The following is a 20,613-nucleotide window of genomic DNA, read 5'->3' as shown; positions in this document are numbered from 1 at the left end:
ACATCTGCATATCTGAGGTTATTGATATTTCTCCCAGCAATCTTGATTCCAGCTTGTGTTTCTTCCAGTCCAGTGTTTCTCATGATGTACTCTGCATATAAGTTAAATAAGCAGGGTGACAATACACAGCCTTGATGTACTCCTTTTCCTACTTGGAACCAGTCTGTTGTTCCATGTCCAGTTCTAACTGTTGCTTCCTGACCTGCATTCAGATTTCTCAAGAGGCAGGTCAGGTGGTCTGGTATTCCCATCTCTTTCAGAATTTTCCACAGTTTATTGTGATCCACACAGTCAAAGGCTTTGGCATAGTCAATAAAGCAGAAATAGATGTTTTTCTAACTCCTAGCCTCAGTTAATTGAGAATAGTCTCGTACTGATATCAAAGGTCAAATGCAGGAGAATTTTTTCCTTTGTTAAAGGAAGCCAAGAAGCAGCCTTCTTATTTCTTATCCTTTCTAATAACCAAAGTATCATTTCATTGTTTATAAAGCCCAGTCCTTCCCAGTCTCAGGCTCACCTTCCAGGGCTGAGCCCAGCCCATTCTTCCTTTCACTCTAGCTACTGGAAGCTCATCTCATACTTTTCCTTTCATGCCCTTCTTAACCTCTTCTTCCTCAGGAACTAAATCCACCGTGAAGACCCAAAGCAGCAGCTGCAGGGGCTTCAGTGCCAGCTCAGCCAGAGTCCCTGGGGTCTGCCACTCTGGCTTCAGCAGCGTGTCCCTGTCCCACTCCAAGGGCAGTGGTGGCCTCGCTGGAGTGTGTGGAGGAGCTGGCTTTGGCAGCCACAACCTCTATAACCTGGGAGGCTCCAAGAGGATCTCCATCACAGGGGGCAGCTGTGTCATCGGTGGTGGCTATGGCGGCAGAATTGGAGTTGGCTATGGCTTCAGGGGTGGAGCCGGAAGTGGATTTGGTTTTGGTACTAGGGCTGGTAGCGGCTTTGGGCTCGGTGGGGAAGCTGACTTTGGAGGTGGCTATGGAGGCTCTGGCTTCCCTGTGTTTCCCCCTGGAGGCATCCAAGAGGTCACCGTCAACCAGAGTCTCCTGACTCCCCTCAACCTGCAAATCGACCCCACCATCCAGCGGGTGAGGACTGAGGAGCGGGAGCAGATCAAGACCCTTAACAACAAGTTTGCCTCCTTCATCGACAAGGTGAGCTGGGAGTATCTGCCCCAATGGGGATTGCAGAGCGCCCAAGAGAGCCAACTAATGTCCTATCCGGGGAGACTTGGGGAAAAGAGAGGAGGGGACTCAGAGGAGCTCTCTACAGGCATGCAGGACAGGTTCCATGTGTATCACAGGCAGGAGATGATGGAAATTATTTAGATCCTGCAAATTTCTCTCATACCTGCCTAGGAAACATTGTCAACTCTTGATAACCCTGAAGCAGAGAAAAAGAAAGGAAAGAATGAAATAGATTAACACTTACCACTAATAGGTCTACAATGGGATACAAAGAAAAGGCCAGTCACCACCTACTCTGAGGTTCTGGCCCACCTTTCTAGTAGGAAGGGAAAAAAAAGAGAAGAAAAGTTAAAAAAAAAAAAATTCCATACAGATGAGAAGAAGAAATGTTTGAGATGTGTAAATATTTATAATTTGCTTTTAAAAAGAAGCTATTCTAGAAACAGAGCATGGCCACCTATAACAATGCTTTAGAAGAGATACAAGCACTAAATGTGAGTTTAGATTAGTAGTTAATCATTAGACAACATTTAACATCCCTTTGACTGAAATCCACTAGAAAATAAAAGCTTTGTATATTATATAGGATAGAAACCATTTTAAACTGAAATTTTGATTCTGCTTGCCAAAATAAAGAGAGGAAGTGATGAAAATTCACTGATATAGGCACACTTACTTATAGGGCAGGAACAGCTCAAAAATCCATGGGGGAATTTCATCAGCGAGATCTGTCAGTTTAGAAGGAAGAAGATTAGGGGAGCATACCTCCCAATCTGAGTCTCTGTATTCTCTTAATAGCCCAGCACCATGGACACCACTGCAGCCTTCTTGGAAACCTAGTAATACGGACGCTTCTTGCTCTCTATCTCCAAGAAATGGCTCTCTTGCCTTCCTCCAGATGTAGTTCCTGGAGAAACAAGCGCCTGGACACCAAGAGGACCCTGCCTCAGGAGCAGGGACCCAAGCCCGTGAGGCTGACCCTAGTGACTATGTTTGAGTAGTACATCAACAACCTCAGGGAGTGGAAGGATTATCTTCTCTTTTTTTAGTGACTGCCCAGATTCAGAGCTCATGCAGGATCTGGTGGAGAACTTCAGGAACAAGTAGATTACAGGAAATACTTAAGCTTTCTGAAATCCACACTTAGTCTACTGAGTGACTAGGTTCAGTTGTGGCCATGATGGCTTAAAAAAATATCCAGTGGAAATGAAAATTGTAAATTGTTGTCTAAACAGGAACAGACTCACAGACTTAGAGAAAGAAATTTTGGTTCCTGGGGTTGGGGGGGGAAGATGGGAGAAGGGACAGCAAGAAAGTACGGGAAGGTCGTATTGTAATACTGCTATATTTAAAATGGATAACTGACAAGGACCTACTGCATAGCACATGTAACTCTGCTCAATGTTATGTGGCAACCTGGATGGGAGGGGAGTTTGGGGGAGAATGGATATATGTATATGTATGGCTAAGTCCCTTCACTGCTCACCTGAAATTATCACAGCATTGTCAATCAGCTATACTCCAATACAAAATAAAAAGTTTTTTAAAAAATAGATAACTAATGAAAGCCTACAGTGCAGCACAGGGAACTCTACTCAGTGCTCTGTGGTGACCTAAATGGGAAAGAAATCCAGAAAAGAGGGGATATATGTATACATATAACTGATTCACTTGGCAGTAGTAGAAACTAACACAACATTGTAAAGCAACTTTATTCCAATAAAAATTAATTAAAAATAAATACATTGCCTAAGAAAAATACGAATGAACAAAATGGGCAATAGACTTCATTATCAAGTACATATCCCCAATACTAGGGGAAAAGATGAGAGAATAGTCACTTCTTAGGCTCCTTGGACTGATAGTTCCACTCAACAATTATCCATTTTAATGAAAAAATGTTGGGTCAGAACAGGTTTTTTCAAAATCCTTTATGAATTGGCTCAAGCATCTCTCCTCATCCTCTCTTTCTGGAAATGAAGAAATAAATAAGCACCGAATCAATTTGTAACACTGAAGAAACTGAGCTTAGCAAGGTTAGGTGTCCCCAACCTTTTGTTGAAGGCTAGAAGAGCCCACATCTGGGAAGAGAAGATGTTGGGTGGGCTGGGAGTGGGGGTCAGCTGAGTCTGAGTTGTTTCTCCTCTCCCAGGAGGTAGATGCTGCATGAATGAGGCTGAAGTGCACACCAAGATAAGTACCTTTATCGATCAAGTTGTTCTCTTACATTCCTACTTTGAGATGGTGAGCTCCTCACCCTGTTTGTTTTTCTGCTTAAGGGTCTGAGTGCATGGAATGCTGGGGGGTGGATTTCATAGATGTATCACTGGGAGCAGAGGTACTGACAATCCATATCTCGTAGGAGTTCCCTCAGATGCAATCTCAGAACTTAGACCTTTTCATAGTCCTCTTCATGGACAACCAGCATAATCTGGACCCGGATAGCATCATCTCTGAGGGCGAAAGCCTATAGGGAAGATTGCTCAAATGAGGCCAAGTCCTTATACCAAAAAGAGTGAGCAGTTTCCAGCAATGGGAGAGGAATTCTGTGCCCCTCACTCCCTGCTCACAGTTGGTTACACTCAGCTGCACCAGCTTAACTGCAGTTTTTTGTGTGGAGTCTGAAATACAAAGACACTGGGTGATCTCATAGGGTGTCTGTCATTGCTCCATTCAAGTAGACAATTAAAGAATTTGCAATAAGGCCTATTGAACAAAAAGAAAAAAGTTTAATGACATTGCCCTACTGAGTTTTGCTTTCAACCTCTTTCTGATTATGAAATCCCTTAGATATCACAAAGAACATCACAGGTAATTGAAAAACTAGATGCTCGGTGATCAAACAGAACTATTCAATTGTGAAGCAGCAAACACTCTTGTACCACCTATTTTTTTCTAGAAAAGAAGTCACATCATTTGGTATGAGTTTATTAGAGGGCTGGGGATCGAAAGCCACTGTTGGCACATGAAAGGCCAGAAACACTGCATCTCCCCCCGTGCACACGGCTTCTCTGTCCTTCTGGATACAGTATAAGTCGCTGCAGGTCAAGATAGACACACAAAGGGATGAACTGCATGAAATCAAGCAGGAGACTGCTGAGCTTAACCCACATAATCCGGAGACCGATCTGAGACAGACAACGGCCACGTGCACTTCACCGTCTCCAGTGGCTATAGCAGTGTCAATGGTGTCAGCAGCGGCTGAGGCCTGCACAGTGGCAGTGGCAAGCCTTACAGCAGCACTCACAGTCTTGGAAGTGGCTTCAGTTCTGGCAGTGGCAGAGCCATAGGGGGCTGGTTTCAGCTCCTCTGGGGGCAGCAGTTCCACCATCAAATATACCACCACCTCCGTCTCCTCCAGCAGGAAGATCTAAAAGCGCCGAAGTCATCCTATTGGTATTTGGTCCCACATTGTCTCAGGTCCCCTGTCCAGCTGCATTGCTCATTCCTTAGGATGCCGCCTCTCTCCTGCCTCCGACTTCTCTTGGCCTAGGAGTTAGAGCTGAAATAGCAAAGTTCTCATTTCCTCTCTCTATACCAACTTCATCTGAGCTTCCCTTATTCACCATCAGAAGGTCAACAGTCAGTGTCGTGGAGATATGTAGACATCCTATTGATGTTCCCATCTTATCATCATTTTCGTCAGTCTACCATGATTCTGGGAAGAAAATGGCTTACGCCCGCCTTGAAAACTGAAACTCAATCTACATCGTGCTATCAGAGCAGGGACTCTTCCCTTTAATTTTAATTATCCTATCCATTCTAACAAGACTCAAGAGTTCCTCACAAGAATGAATAAGTTATTTTCTTCTGCAGTGTCTCTACATGGTATTGACGCCACCCTCTCAGATATCCCTGCGATGCTTTGCTCTCTTTGCTTTCTTTTGTTGTGTTGAAGAAAGCAGATTTATAATAAAAAGATTCTGTGTTAGACTGTATTTATGCTCATGTACTGGTCCTGAAATTTTCTTATCCCACTCAGAGATCCTCATCTTTGTAGAACCACCTCTTAGCCCCACTGATGACTTAACCTGTCTCATACCCAGCTCTGTTGGTTAACATCATGTGATACTCAGTCCTGTGGGTGGACGAGTATCCACCCACAGGGTATTTGGCTCTCTGCCAAATATTTGGCTCTCTGCCATTCAGCTTTTTCTCAAAATGGAGTTTTTGAAGCAGTCTCTTCAGCAAGTGGTGTTGGCAAAGTTGGACACCTATGTGTAAATCAATGAATTTAGAACATGCCCTCTCACCATACACAAAAATACACTCAAAATAGCTTGAAGACTGAAACACAGGACATGACATCATAAAGCCCCTAAAAGAGAACACAGGCAAAACATCCTCTGACATAAACAGTACTAATATTTTCTTGGGTCAGTCTCCCAAGGCAATAGAAACAAAAACAAAAGGAACCTAATCAGACTTATAAGCTTTTGTACAGCAAAGGAAGCCATAAACAAAATATAAAGAAAATCTACCAAATGAGAGAAAATATTTGCAAATGCTGTGTCTGACAAGGGCTTAGTTTTCAAAATATACAAACAGCTCATACAAAAAAAAACAACAAAAACAGTCCAATCAGAAAATGAGAGAAGACCCAAAGAAACATTTCTCCAAGGAAGAAATAGAGATGGCCCATAGGCAAATGAAAAGATCAGCATCACTAATAGTTAGAGAAATGCGAATCAAAGTTATCAGTACAATGAGGTACCACCTCAGAATGGTCCAAATGGTCATCATTAAAAAGTCTACAAATAACAAATGCTGGAGAGGGAGTGGAAAAAGGGAACCCTCTCTACACTGTTGGTGGTTCAACCACCATGGAAAACAGTATGGAGGTTCCTCAGAAAACTAAAAATAGGATTACCTTATGACCCAGCAATCCAACTCCCAGGCATATATCCAGACAAAACTATACTTAAAAAAGATATGTACATCCCTACATTCATAGTGGCACTATTCACAATAGCCAAAACATGGAAGCAATCTCAATGTCCAACAACAAATGAATGGATAAAGAAGGTGTGGTACATATACATAATGGAATACCACTCAGTCATAAAAAATAATAAAATAATGCCACTTGCAGCAACATGCATGCAACTAGAGATTATCATACTGAGTGAAATAAGTCAGAAAGACAAAGCCAAACCCCATATGATGTCACTTGTATGTGGAATCTAAAATATGACTAAATATTTTAGAAATATTAATATCTAAAATATGAATCTAAAAAATGAACTTATCTTTGAAACAGAAGCAAAATCAGGGACATACAGAATAGACTGGTGGTTGCCAAGAGGGTGGGTGGGTGGTGGCAGAGGGTAGGAGTGGGAGTTTGGGATTAGTAAATGCAAACTTCATGGCAAATAGATGGGGAAACAATGGAAATAGGCTCCAAAATCACTGCAGATGGTGACTGCAGCCATGAAATTAAAAAACGCTTGTTCCTTGGAAGAAAAGCTATGACAAACCTAGACAGCAATCCTAAAAAGCAGAGACATTACTTAGCCAACAAAGGCCCATGTAGTCAAAGCTATGGTTTTGCCAGTAGTCACATATAGATGTGAGAGTTGGACCATGAAGAAGCCTGAGCACCAAATAATTGATGCTTTTGAACTGTGGTGTTGAAGAAGACTCTTGAAAATCCCTTGGACTGTAAGAAGATCAAACCAGTCAATCCTAAAGAAAATCAACCCTGAATATTCATTGGAAGGACTGATGCTGAAGCTGAAGCTCCAATACTTTGGCCACCTGATACAAAGAGCTGACTGATTAGAAAATACCCAGATGCTGGGAAAGATTGAAGACAGGAGGAGAAGGGAATGACAGAGGACAAGATGCTTGGATGGCATCACTGACTCAATGAACATGAGTTTGAGCAAGCTCTGGGAGATGGTGAAGGACAGGGAGGCCTGGCGTGCTGCAGTCCATGGGGTCACAAAGAGCCGGACACGACTGAGTGACTGAACAACAACAACAATAACAAGGGTCTACTGTGTAGCACAGGGAAGTATATTCAATATCCTGTGATAAGCCATAATGGAGAAGAATATGCAAAAGAATGTATACGTATGCATACAAAGCCAAATCAGTGCTGTGTAGCAGTAATTAACAGAACTTGTAATTTAACTATATTTCAGTAAAAAATAAGTTTTAAAATGAAGTCTTTGAAAATACATTAGCTGGGTTCCTGCAAACTGGATCAGCATGATCTGCTAACTGAGATGTTTGTTTTTCCATCTCCACTTGGTCCCCATCTGATCTCTGAGACTTTCTCAGAGATACCCTTCACAGCCCCCACCCATCACTGGAAAATCTCTGCACTGATCCAGTGGAACAGAGGATAGTTGGTAGGAAGGTGAAATGTTTGATCCCTCTCTGTGATAATACCAATTTTTGCCATAAAGCTATCACTTTGTTACAACATCTAATATGCATCAGTCAAGCTGATGGGTACAGAAAAGGAATATTCCAGATCTTGGTGGATGGGCTTAAAACCATGTGGTGCTTAATGAGTTGGAATGGATTTCCTTTCACCCAAAGATATTTGGTATCAACTGAAGAACTTTCAACAAATGCTGGTTAAAATTCATAAAACTGTACCCTGAGGGGTACAGTGAATTTGACTGTCTGTAAATTATATCTCCATAATGTTGAAATAAAATGATGCTATCAAAAAAATCAATGAAATAAATTAATAAAACCTCTGAACAGTGTTGTTTAGAGACTTTGCTTTGAAATGCTATTGGCGAAAAAAAGAAAAAAGAGATTGAAAAACGGTCCAAGTTGACAGATGACATCAGATTAGCATGAAGGTGGTTCTGGTTGGGAACATTTTCCTTTTGTGACAGGATATCCAAAAACCATTTTCACCGTAAAATTCTTTACAAGCAAGATCAGTGTTAGAGGTTTATTCAGATCTTCCCATATATCTGTGTCAAGGTTATGATTTTTTTTTTTGAAAAGTTAATTTAACATTTTCTTTTTTTTTAATTTTATTTTATTTTTAAACTTTACAATATTGTATTAGTTTTGCCAAATATCGAAATGAATCCACCACAGGTATACCTGTGTTCCCCATCCTGAACCCTCCTCCCTCCTCCCTCCCCATACCCTCCCTCTGGATCGTCCCAGTGCACCAGCCCCAAGCATCCAGTATCGTGCATCAAACCTGGACTGGCGACTCGTTTCATACATGATATTATACATGTTTCAATGCCATTCTCCCAAATCTCCCCACCCTCTCCTTCTCCAACAGAGTCCATAAGACTGTTCTATACATCAGTGTCTCTTTTGCTGTCTCGTACACAGGGTTATTGTTACCATCTTTCTAAATTCCATATATATGCGTTAGTATACTGTATTGGTGTTTTTCTTTCTGGCTTACTTCACTCTGTATAATAGGCTCCAGTTTCATCCACCTCATTAGAACTGATTCAAATGTATTCTTTTTAATGGCTGAGTAATACTCCATTGTGTATATGTACCACAGCTTTCTTATCCATTCATCTGCTGATGGACATCTAGGTTGCTTCCATGTCCTGTATTATAAACAGTGCTGCGATGAACATTGGGGTACACGTGTCTCTTTCCCTTCTGGTTTCCTCAGTGTGTATGCCCAGCAGTGGGATTGCTGGATCATAAGGCAGTTCTATTTCCAGTTTTTTAAGGAATCTCCACACTGTTCTCCATAGTGGCTGTACTAGTTTGCATTCCCACCAACAGTGTAAGAGGGTTCCCTTTTCTCCACACCCTCTCCAGGATTTATTGCTTGTAGACTTTTGGATCGCAGCCATTCTGACTGGTGTGAAATGGTACCTCATAGTGGTTTTGATTTGCATTTCTCTGATAATGAGTGATGTTGAGCATCTTTTCATGTGTTTGTTAGCCATCTGTATGTCTTCTTTGGAGGTTATGATTTTTTACTTTTAAACAGAAACAGCCAAGTTTACACAAGCTTATTCTAGAATTTGGCTAGTCAGGCTTTTCAACCAGGTCCTATCTATATGCAAAAGAATAAAAAGTAAAGGAAAATTCCCTAAGAACAACAAGAGCCAATTCTGTTACAATAATTTGCTACTTTGAAGCCACGGCAGGAACCCTCTGCCCTGGGTCATGGATCAAGTGGCAATCTAGCCTTGTTCTGTGGTTGTCTACAGGTGGGCAAGGGTCTTTCAGCTGAGCAGGTCACTAGGCAGAAACTTTGGAGCTAGGGGGTACTTCTTGTCAACTGCAAATTGGCACTTGCCATGGGCACTTGCCATCTACCTCTACAAGGGTTAAGTCGTGTGCTGCTGACCTTCAACACTCCCTGAAAGGAGTTTAGGGTGGAGAGCAGAAACAAGGCACCCTGTGCTTGGGGAGAAACTGGCAGGGCAGGTCATCAGGGAGTTAAATATTTTCAGGAGCTGATTTTATGCGCCCAATTACTGTATCTCCTCATATCTAGAAAAGCACTAAAATCCTTCACAGTGATGACTGTTTCTCATGATGAGCAGAAAGCTTCATGAGACTAGAGAAACCTTCTGGAAAAATATGTGTTTGATTGCACATATTATTCCCCCTTGACCAAAATCACATATATACTGACCTTCCACCCTGCTTCTTTGGAACAGTTTCTCAGCTGAGGTGCTGTCTCCTGGGCTATAGTCCTCATTTTGCCCCCAAATAAAACTTAACTCACAGCTCACGTTGTGCAATTTTATTTTTTTATTTTTTGTGTGTGTGGAATTTTTTTAAATTAACACTTCTGAGGATTAGTGACCTCTTTACCCTGCCAAAATGCAGCTGTAGGGTTTGAGTCAAGGGATGGAAGTAGAGGTTAGGAACTTCCAAGCAGCATAAAATCCCAAAAGCTGGTAGGGAAACTTACTAATGAGCCAGGCACAGACTCTGCTTCCCCTCCCCACGTGAAGCTCTCCGTGACAGCAGTTAACTTACAGGCCTTCCTCACCACCCTGGAATGAGGGTCAGGTATGTCCCCAGTTCTGGGGAAGCCAACTACATACCAGCAGCTTGCCACTGGGGGTAGCATCACTATCCCTGTCAGCTGTGAATAGGGCCACCAGACAAAACAGAGGCTGCCTGGTGAAACCTGAATTTCATACAAACAACAAAAACATTTTAGCATAAGTTTGTCCGCAGTGGGGCTTCCCAGATGGCTCTAGTGGTAAAGAACCTGCCTGCCAATGCAGGAGACATAAGAGACAGGTTCAATCCCTAGGTCGGGGAGATCCCCTGGAGGAGAGTACGGCAATCCGCTCCAGTATTCTTGCCTGGAGAATCCCATAGACAGAGAAGACTGGCAGGCTACGGTCCATGGGGTCGCAGAGTCATACATGACTGAAGCAGCTTAGCACACATGCACACATGTCCTCAATATTGTACAGAACTTACCTATACTAAAAAAATAATTTGCTGTTTCTCTGAACTTAAAATTGAACTGCATATCTTTTATTTTTATTTATTAAATAGGGCAATCCTACCTGTGAACTACAGACATATTGAACCACAGACAAGGACACAGGTGGTTGAGCTGCTGCTCCAAATTCCCACTGGGAAGAGACAGACAATAGGTAAAGACCAAACTCCCACACAGATCAGTTCAAACAGCCTTGGGCTTTCCTGGGTTTCTCACAGTTATGTGTCACCATTGGTGATCCCTAGCATCAGGACTTCCATTTGTTTCTGTAATTGCTTAGACTTGATCCTGGAGGAGGGAAACAGCCAGCTGTTTGGCCATTTTAGCCAGAACTGTAGCCATAGATTTTTCTAAAGGATGTTGTGCTTATTTACTATGTATGTGATTTATTAAATGATGTTAATGAGGATAAAGGGTGAAGGCAAACATAAGTCAAAATATTGATAGTGATAGATTCCAATGAGTAGAAATTTGAGTAAATGTTCTTTTCCTTTTTGAACTTTCTTGCTACATTATTATATATATGTGTGTATATATATATGCTCCTTTACTACACTGAAATACTACTTTTATTACATGTTGAATTCATACTTTTTCTGTAGTGTCCCATTTACCTCTTTGTGCAATCACACCATTGTCGTTACTAAGGCTTTCTATTCCACGATGGCTTTTGATACACTGATTTCTACTCATTGCTTGCTTTCACTGTTCTTTTTGTAATTATTATGTGTTTTGTTTCGTGGTTGCTGTTGCTAATAAGTTTCCCTAGGGATTTTACAGTTTCTAACAACACACTTATGTGCGTGCGTGCTTGAGTCCAAGCACATATTGGATTCAACTGAATTATGTGCCTTCTCTTGGAAAAAAAAAAACCTTTTCACCTGGCAGAGCCAGAACTACACCCATAAACACACACACACACACACACACACTCACACAACATAGGAATTAAAAGGCAAAGGTTGTGCATACAAAGTATGAATGTACATGAACAATGGCAGGTCCAACTTCAGAGAGGCTGCGCGAGCGTCAGTTCCTTTCACAGTTGTGAATTAGAACCTCTTCTTTTCCGTCATGTTTTCTAATCACTGGAAGGTAGTGAATGAGAGTTACTAATTCCTGTACCCGACCACCTTGCTAAACTTTTCCCCAGTTCTAATGATGACGTGCAAGAAAGAGACGGAGCCAGGATCCAAGAACTGACCCGTCCCTTGGCATAAACTGTGCTCTTCCCCAGTGCTAGGGTGGTGCAGTCTTGCCCACGGACTCTGGCTCCATCAGTGCCCCCTCTGGCTGTGGGGAGAGGTGCAGGTGTGGACCAGGAGGGACTTCCTTCCCACGGCTCCAGCCCCTGCTGACTTTGCTTGCTGCCATTGCTTAGTTGGGGTGCTAAGAACAGACCCGGGAGTGGGCTCCTCACCTCACTGGGATGTCTGCTGGTTCATGACATCAGCTGGTGACATACCCCACCCCAACAGCAAAAACCAAGCTGGATTGCCCTTGAGCCTGAGACTGCCAGCCCACACTGGCAAGATGAGGAATGACTGCTTTTGCCCAAGCTGGCACAATGCCCTGCTCGCTCCTCCCCTGGATATGAACTTCATCCAAGCTTTATTTTGTCTTTCCTCCTCCTGAGAGCCTTAGCAGTTTCTGCAGCCTATTTTCTCCACTTTGACTTCTCACTTATTCTTCAGTGATGGGGCAGTGATGACTGCAGTGTGACTATCTTTAGCCTGTATTACCCTTATCTCAAAACATGTTTTTGAAACCTCATTATTTTCTCATAAATGCTCTGTGTCACTCAGCAACCCAGCAAAGTCACTCAGCAGTACAGTGTAAGGTTACCTGTGGTTGAGCTAGCTTCTGGACGCTATAGATAATTTAAAGGCAGGGAAGCGCATTGTTAGACTTCCCTAGTGGCTCAGTGGTAAAGAATTCACCTGCAATGCAAGAGCCCCAGGAGACATGGGCTCGATCCCTGGGTTGGGAAGATCCCCTGAAGGAGGGCGTGGCAAGCCCCTCCTGTATTCTTGCCTGGAGAATCCCACGGACAGAGAAGCCTGGTAAGCTACAGTTCATGAGGTCGTGAAGAGTGGGACACATCTGAAGTGACTTAGCACACATATGCAAGTTCATTATTAAACATATGTTGGATTCAACTGAATTATGTGCCTACTCTTGAAAAAAAAACCCTCTCATCTGGCAGAGCTAGAACTATACCCATAAACACACACATATACTATACAACATGAGAACTAAAAGGCAAAAGTGGTGAATGCAAAATATGAAGGTACATGAACAATGGCGGGTCCAGCTTCTGAGAGGCTGCATGAGTGTCAATTCCTTCGAGTGAAGGGCAAGTTTTTAAAAATATGGATAGGCTACATTTTAGAACTAAATCCATAAAATGCCACAATATCTAAACAACCTTATCAAGGTGAAGCATATAGGTACTAATGTCAAAGAGACTAATGTCCAGAAAAACAAAACAAGCAAACAAAAAGAACTCCATTTATTATAGAATCACACCCTCTCAATCATTCCTGAAACAATCTCCGGAAATCGCACGATTTCTCTGGAGAGAGGATGTCTGTGTTTACCATTAGATCATAGAAGCCCTTTGATTATGAGTTGAATTCGTCCTGTTGAGTTGAAGTGTATTCCCTGGTGGCTCTAACAGAATCCAAGAAGCAGACGGCCTCCTCACATCCTGCCTTTTCCCTCTCCTCACAACTCCTATTTCCCAACACTTTCATCATGTGCGTTGGTCTCTGGGCTCACTCCAGGTTGGCCAACTCTTGCTTAACAAACCAGTGCCTGGGGCAAATGGAAAGCACTTTGAAGCCTTCCTTTAAAAGGAATGAGTGTCTCTCATTGGCCTGATGGGAGCATATTCAGAATATCCCCCAGGGAGAATCACAGAGGGTGCTGGGGCATCTGCCAGTGGGGTCACACACCATTTTAGCCCTTTTCCAGGGAGGGAGGTGAGAGCGATGTTCTGGGCACTCAGTGAAACTTGTATCACAAATATGGTGCTGGTATGTTCTGTGGAAACTATTTCATCCCATCATATTCCAGAAAAACATGGGGTTTTGCAGTGGGCTTTTTCCTAGAAGCCCTCCTGGGTGGTTGTGTATCAACCAATCACACTTTGGGTGTACACGGGGAGAGCCGACCAGCTGGCGGTGTCTTCTGCTGAGTCTTTCAAAAAGAAAACTTGTTTTGCAGTAACAAATCACAGGTCCTATATTTCATCCCTTTGTGTCTGGGTTTTCGGAAATTTACTATCTTTAGGCAGAGCACGGAGAGCTACCTGTTCCCCTGTTACCTGGAGGCAGTCGCTCCTAGCTTAATGGCTCTTGGTTTCCCAATGCCATCCTCATCATCAGGGTGTACTCACTCAGTGCCAGCAAGTCAGTTGGGTATCAGAGAGTTCAGAATGAGGCAGAGACTCCAAGGCCCAGTCTGGATGTCCACGTACCCAGCCCTCCAGGGGATGGTGAATACACAGCCCCACATCCAGAAGCTCCTGCTTATGGCAATATCCAGGTAAATAATGTGACACCGAGATGTCTCAGACAGGAACACAGCTTTACAGACCAGGTGGGTATGCGTTCAGCAGATCGTTGCAATCCCATCTCGAGGATCCATGGATGGATTCACTCTACAATTTCTTTGTGAGAAATGTTAAGTCAAGGCAGCTCCCCCAGCCTCCCCTCGAGTGCTCAGGAGGCTCCTCTGCATCCCTCAGCATCCAGCCTGCCTTCAGCCATGCTGCTCAGAATTGCATCTTTTTAAATTATATGTGCCACTTTGTATGACTTTTATTGTTTCATATACATACACCAATTTTATCTTCCTCACAGCCCAGTAAGCACCTGGGGGTAGGAATCATGCAGAACTTCTTATCCAGCTTGGGTTAGGGTGGCAGGGGCACAAACCCTATGCTAAGAGACAGGGGACAAGAGTGCCAGCTCCAGATTTACTCTCAGCTTCCAATGGGATGTTGGCCCCACTCCCCTCATCCATAAAATAGGGACCTCTGTAACCATACCTTGTGAAGTTTTCTGGGTCCCAGGCAAACATCAGGGGCCTGGGGTCTATACCCCAGGGACGTGACTTGGCCTCCTAGACACCTGGCAGGTCTGTCAGAGCTCCCCAGACATGTCCTGTGCCTTCTCCTATCCATACGGTGACACTATCATAGTGGTCTGTCCCCTGGATGCAGTGTGAGTGATGGGACCCTCTTCACTCTCATATCCCAGTGCTGAGTACATTGTAAGTTCCACAAATATTTGTTGAATGAATAAATAAATGAACAACTACACCTTGTCTGATGGCTCACTTCAGAATAACTGGGGCTGAGAGGATGAGGCTAGAAAGCAGGAAGGAGGAGAGTGTTTCTGTGATGTTCAAGTTCACAAGACACTGAGGTGGTAGCGAACTCAGTGCGGGGGTAAGGCTGACACTTTTGGCTATCACTTCCCAGCTGGTGACACACACACCCACCCTCGACAGCAAGCCCCAAGCCCCGTAATGAGGCAAAGGGATGGTGTAAAGAGTCTCCCTTGGTGCTCAAGTATCACCCAGCCCACCCAGCTTGTGCCCACAGGCCATGGCAACGAGCCATGATTCCCTCGCCAAAGTGCCGTCCTACGTAGTATGTTTCTCTCTTCACAGAGAGCCCAGGAAAAGCTACAGGGGCTCTCCCCCACCACTTTCCTCTCACAACAGGGCCCTTGTTTGGCAGCTCCTCCTCAGCACCAACCAGAGAGACTTGGTGAAGGGCCCCCTCCTGGGGACAAGGGCGGCCATTAGTGTGGTCGGGGCAGATGGCCAAGACACATGGGAATCCTTCCAGAGGCTTCCTATAGGCTTGCACTGCAACAGCCCTTGAGACACTGGTGTCATACCACCCCCTTCCTCCAGGAAGAACCCCCGCTCTGTGGCCCAGGCAACAAGGAGCTTTTCTCACAGGCACTGTGATATGAAGGAGGCTCAGGCCAAATGTGGCATCAGAAGGGAGCAGGAGCTCTGGCTGGTCTACCAGATGGCTGTGTGGCCTTTGATGGTTCCTGCCCTTGGTTTCCTCCTCCCTAAGTCTTCTGCAGCTCTAAACATTGCCTCTGTTCCTTTGCTTCACCTCTTGATCCTGACACACTCAGTATACACTACATCATGTGTAGATCATTGTTTTGTGGATGTTCTTAGGACGTGAGTATCTTTGTGTCCATCTGTGCCTTGTACAGGCACATCTGTTGGGTGTGTCTGAAGCACTTGATCAAAGAGGGAAGGGACTGCTCCATCTTGCCTCTGTTAAGCACAAGTTTGAATGGGAAAACACCTTAATTTGTGCTAAAAATTGGTGAAGGGACCTTGAGGGCCACCTGCTTACTTACACTAGACTCTACCTGCCCATCAAATCTGGGCCCAAGTGAAAGCCTGGTTATGTGGGCAGTGGAGGGGAACAGATCAGGTGAGGTCTGGCTGTGCACAAGTACATGTTTCAAGCCCTGAATCTTGGTAGTTTCTTGAAGTCAACTGGCAAGTTTCATCCTTGCATTGTTTCCACAGAATGTGAGAGCAAAGGTGCCATGCACTGGAGGGTTTGACACCTGTAAAGGGAAGCTGGGTGGTGCCAGAGGCGGAGGAAGTCAGCTGCACAGGCAAGAACAGTCAAGGTTGAAGAGTGTTTCCATTGGGATATCTCAGGTACCATCCAACAGAATTATCTTCCCTACTCTCAGTCCCAGGAGACTCTGTGCCCAAGGACCCTGGGCTCTAAGCACCAGGCAGCCTGCTCTAGAGAATGGCCCAATCCCCTCTGCCCCCTCCAGCCTGCCGTCCTCTGGCTCTGGCCTGGATGGAAGCCCAAGCTCCTTGCTGTGTTCTCTACTCCCATAGCATTGGGAGTCATGCCTCCATGCCTTCCTCCCCTGCTCCACCAGCCTCAAGCCCTGTTGCCACTACAGGTCAGTCTCCTTGAAATCTACCACAGCCAAGAGTGACAGCATCCCTCTGAGGATAGGAGAGACCACCCTGAGCAGAGGTGCAGGAACCAGGGAGTAGAGGAGTTTGTCGCCCCCAGCCTCAGGCACCAGAGCCCATACCATATCTTTTGAATCCACCCCTCCCCAAACCTCAAGAGAACTCCTCCCAGACAAACCCAACAACACAGGGTTGGAGAGATTCAGGAGTTTCAGGGAACAGAAAGGAATGTGTTCCTTAAAGCTCTTTTTTAAAACTAGATAACCTACATCCAGTGAACTGCAGTCACAATTCTCTGTAGGGGGCTAGGAGACAGGGCAAGGGAAGGGGACACACCCCACCCCTCCAGAGACCACCAGGAAGCCAAAGCAAGTGAAAAACATGCCAATGTGCAAGCCAAGCACAAGCACAGGCCTGCTCTGGGAACAGGTGTGAAGGGGCAGTCCTTGGGCGCAGTTTACTAGGAAGTCTTCTCGGGGGAAGGTTCAAAGCAGAATTATAAAGGAGGTTAAAAACCAAAACAAAAAAAACTCATTGGCAGGAAGGAAAGCAGAGGTGTTAGTAGTCTCTAAGTTCTGAAGTTTGCACAGGCTGTTGTGGGGCCAGGGTGTCCTACGCATTCATATAGACATTGTCCATCAGAGTTAAGGTCACAGTGGAGGTCAATGGTTACAGGAGAGGGAATGAGGAGGAAGAGGGGTAAGTCTCATCTATTTCCATTTTCTTCACCAAAGTCAGCACCTAAGACAAACTAGCTTTGGAAACAATGGTCCAGGTGGGAGAATTAGAGAGAGAAAGGAGGGAAGGAAGGAAGTGGGCAACCCCAGACAAGAGGTGATGGCCGAGGGAAACAAGGTCGGAAATGGGATGAATAGCAACACCTGGAATAGGCTCCCAGGAGAGGGTTTGGCCAGTAAAGGCATGACCCAGGAGGCAGGCAGCCTGGAGCAGCTTCCAGATGGAAAGCTCAATGGGCAAGGGCTGTGGTGACCCCATTCTCATGGATGGGTCAGTGAAAGCCCTTCCAGCCTTGACCCTTTACCAGCTTTTATTCCATGGAAAGCTCTGAAGAGCTTAGTCAGCATGGCTCAGAAAACAAGTATCCTTTCTTTTGGGAGAAAGATTATCATGCCATGAGTACAGAAAACAAAGACATTTTTTTCTTTCTTCCACAGACACATGCACCACCCCAGCTGGGACCTGGACACTTTGGCAACCAAGCGAGAAAACTCCTGCGCTCCTCCTGGCCTGTATCAACAAAAGCTATGATTCACAGGTTCCCCGTGGAAACTGAGACTCTCAAACACTCTCTCAATAGAGGAGAGGCCCACTCCCTGGCCTCAGCCCCAATAAGGAAATAGTACAGAGAACAGAGAACCACTGCTCCGAGTGCCAAGTTGCCATTTCAGGCTGGGGAGAATCTGCCAAGCCACAGGCTGCACCTCTGAAAGGACCCCTGCATGGAGAGACCACAGAATGTGGCTCTGCTTCTCTCTAGCTAGACAATGCTGATCTCTTTCATTTACCACATGGGGACTTGGCTTCTCATGCACAAAACACAAACAGAATACATTTCAGCTCCTCTCTCCCTCTCCCATCCTTTAAAGCCACTGCAAGAGGCAAGAAGTCAGCAAGACAAAAGAAGATCTAACAATTTCTGTCTGACTTCACCTCCACCCTCCATGGGGAGATGAGATGCAGAAGAAAGGGAACCAGGAGCTTTCTTATCAATTGAAATTTATGGAGGTTGGAGACACAGTCAACAAGACCAGCGGGGATGCTATAAACTGCCCCCTTATAATTGCTTTTGCAGTTACAAAACTGAATCACTTTGCTATACATCTGAAACACTGTAAATCAACTCTACTGCAATTTTTAAAGCATGTAAAAAAACTACTTTTACTGCATCCCAAAGGGTTTGAATCAGCTTATTTTCATTTTCATTCAACTCTAGGAATTTTTTGATTTCCTCTTTAATTTTTTCCATGATCCATTGATTGCTTTTTGTTTAGTAACATATTGTTTAGCCTCCACATGTTTATGCTCATAGCACTATCTCCAAATGCCAAGATATGAAAGCAATCTAAGTGTACATCAACAGATTAATGAATAAAGAAGATGTGGAAGATAAAGAATGTATATATATACACAATGGAATACTACTCAGCCATAAAGAAGAACAGAATTCTGCCATTTGCAGCAATACTTATGGACTTGGAGGACACTATGCTGAAGTGAAATAAGTCAGACAGAGAAAGACAAATACCATACGATACCACTTATATGTGGAATATAAAAAACTCAACAAACTAGTGGCTATGAAAAAAAAAAAAAGAAACTGACTCACACATACAGAAAACAAACCAGTGACCACCAGTGGGAAGAGGCAATATAGCTGTGGGGGAGTGGGAGGTACAAACTATTGCGTGTAAGATAGGCTACAAGGGTGTGTTGTACAACGTGAGGAATATAGCCAACATTTTGTCATAAGTGCAAATGCAAAGCAACCTTTTAAAATTGTATAAAAGTTTTCAATTTAAAAAAATGTTAAGACTAACGGGGGAAAATAAACAAGCCCTCTATTCAGTGTAGCCATGGGACTTTCTGATGAAGGATTAAAGGATCAGGAACAGGAGGAGTGGCTGGTCAAGGAGACTTCTGGGATGCTGCTGCTACTGCTGCTAAGTCGCTTCAGTCATGTCCGACTCTGTGCGACCCTATAGACGGCAGCCCACCAGGCTCCCCCGTCCCTGGGATTCTCCAGGCAAGAACACTGGAGTGGGTTGCCATTTCCTTCTCCAACACATGAAAGTGAAAAGTGAAAGTGAAGTCGCTCAGTCGTGTCCAACTCTTCACTACCCCCTGGGCTGCAGCCTCCCAGGCTCCTCCGTCCATGGGATTTTCCAGGCAAAAGTACTGGAGTGGGTTGCCATTGCCTTCTCCACTTCAGGGATGAGGCGGCTTCAAACAGAGACAAGAGTCAGTGTTTTATGGAGCATCACCGTTTCATAAGTTCCTCAATTTGTCTCAATTTAGTCTTCCCAACAGGACCATAAGCCTGTTAATAAAGAAAAAAGAATGTGTATTGTGCTGCTTTCAAATACTGAGTACTTGTCTCAGGATGGGCACCTTGCTGGCATTTCCTTCACAAACATGTGATTATATCAGGAGAGAAGACTCTGTTGAGTTGGCTCAGCATCTGCATGTCCTTGGCATTACAAAATCCATTTTCCCATGAATAGTCATCACAAACCCCACTTTACAGACACTCAAATTGAGGCCTGGAGATGTTTCATGACTGGGCCCATGTCTCACCTTTAGGCAGTGGCAGGGCTGGGATTCAAACCCATCTTCCTATTCTTGCAGCTTCTCTCCACATAGGCAGAGGACCTGACCTTAAGGGTCACGTTACACTGGAGTGGACAGGACATATGTGCTCACACGAACACACACTCACACCCCAGAATGTCAGTGTGACCCGCACAATACAGATGGCAGCTTTAGAGTAAAGCAAAGGGGCCATGAAAATGGGGTGGATTCCTGAGAAAGATGGGTGGAGAGCAGGATTTTCAAGATCTGGAGGGACTGCTTGGGCCAGGGTTGGGGTTGGGAGAGGGGGCTCTGAGAGTTAATAGCCTAGAAAGAGTTCAGGAGTAAGACGCACACCTAAGGGTAAGAAGGAACAGGAAACAGTGAACCACCATCACTGGGGCTGACACAAGATGTTTGCACAGGAGGGAGTTGGTCCCAGGCCCAAGAGAGCGGTTTGGAAATGAGGCAGTGTTTTCTGAGTCCATTTTAAAATGCATGATTAGGACATGACTGAAGGCAATTAATGTGCTTCTCATTCGTCTGCTGATCAAGTTGCAACTGGAAAGGAGTTTCCATGTGGGGGAGGGATGCCAGGGAACAAGCGCGTGGCTTTTACGCCTTTTTCGGAGGGGAGCCGAGTGTGGGCTCAGGGTTGGTGGATGCCGAGAAAATGCCATCAGAGGCCTGCAGGAGCGTGCC

At 44.6% G+C, this 20,613-nt stretch overlaps 1 protein-coding gene across 1 annotated transcript in view; it reads left to right on the top strand.

Moving 5' to 3' along the window:
- Positions 1-20,613, top strand: part of LOC105001714 (keratin, type II cytoskeletal 75) — a 32,166-nt gene that overhangs the window by 1,227 nt on the left and 10,326 nt on the right. Inside the window, exon 2 of the mRNA XM_010858086.1 lies at positions 619-715. Within this exon, the coding sequence (XP_010856388.1) occupies positions 619-715 (97 nt within the window). The remainder of the gene's footprint in view (positions 1-618; positions 716-20,613) is intronic.

The sequence above is a fragment of the Bison bison genome, unplaced genomic scaffold (assembly GCF_000754665.1).
Source record: "Bison bison bison isolate TAMUID 2011002044 unplaced genomic scaffold, Bison_UMD1.0 scf7180017864383, whole genome shotgun sequence".
Lineage (NCBI taxonomy): Eukaryota > Metazoa > Chordata > Mammalia > Artiodactyla > Bovidae > Bison > Bison bison.
The sequence above is the reverse complement of the archived record's forward strand: the minus strand, read 5'-3'. Positions and strand labels throughout refer to the sequence as shown.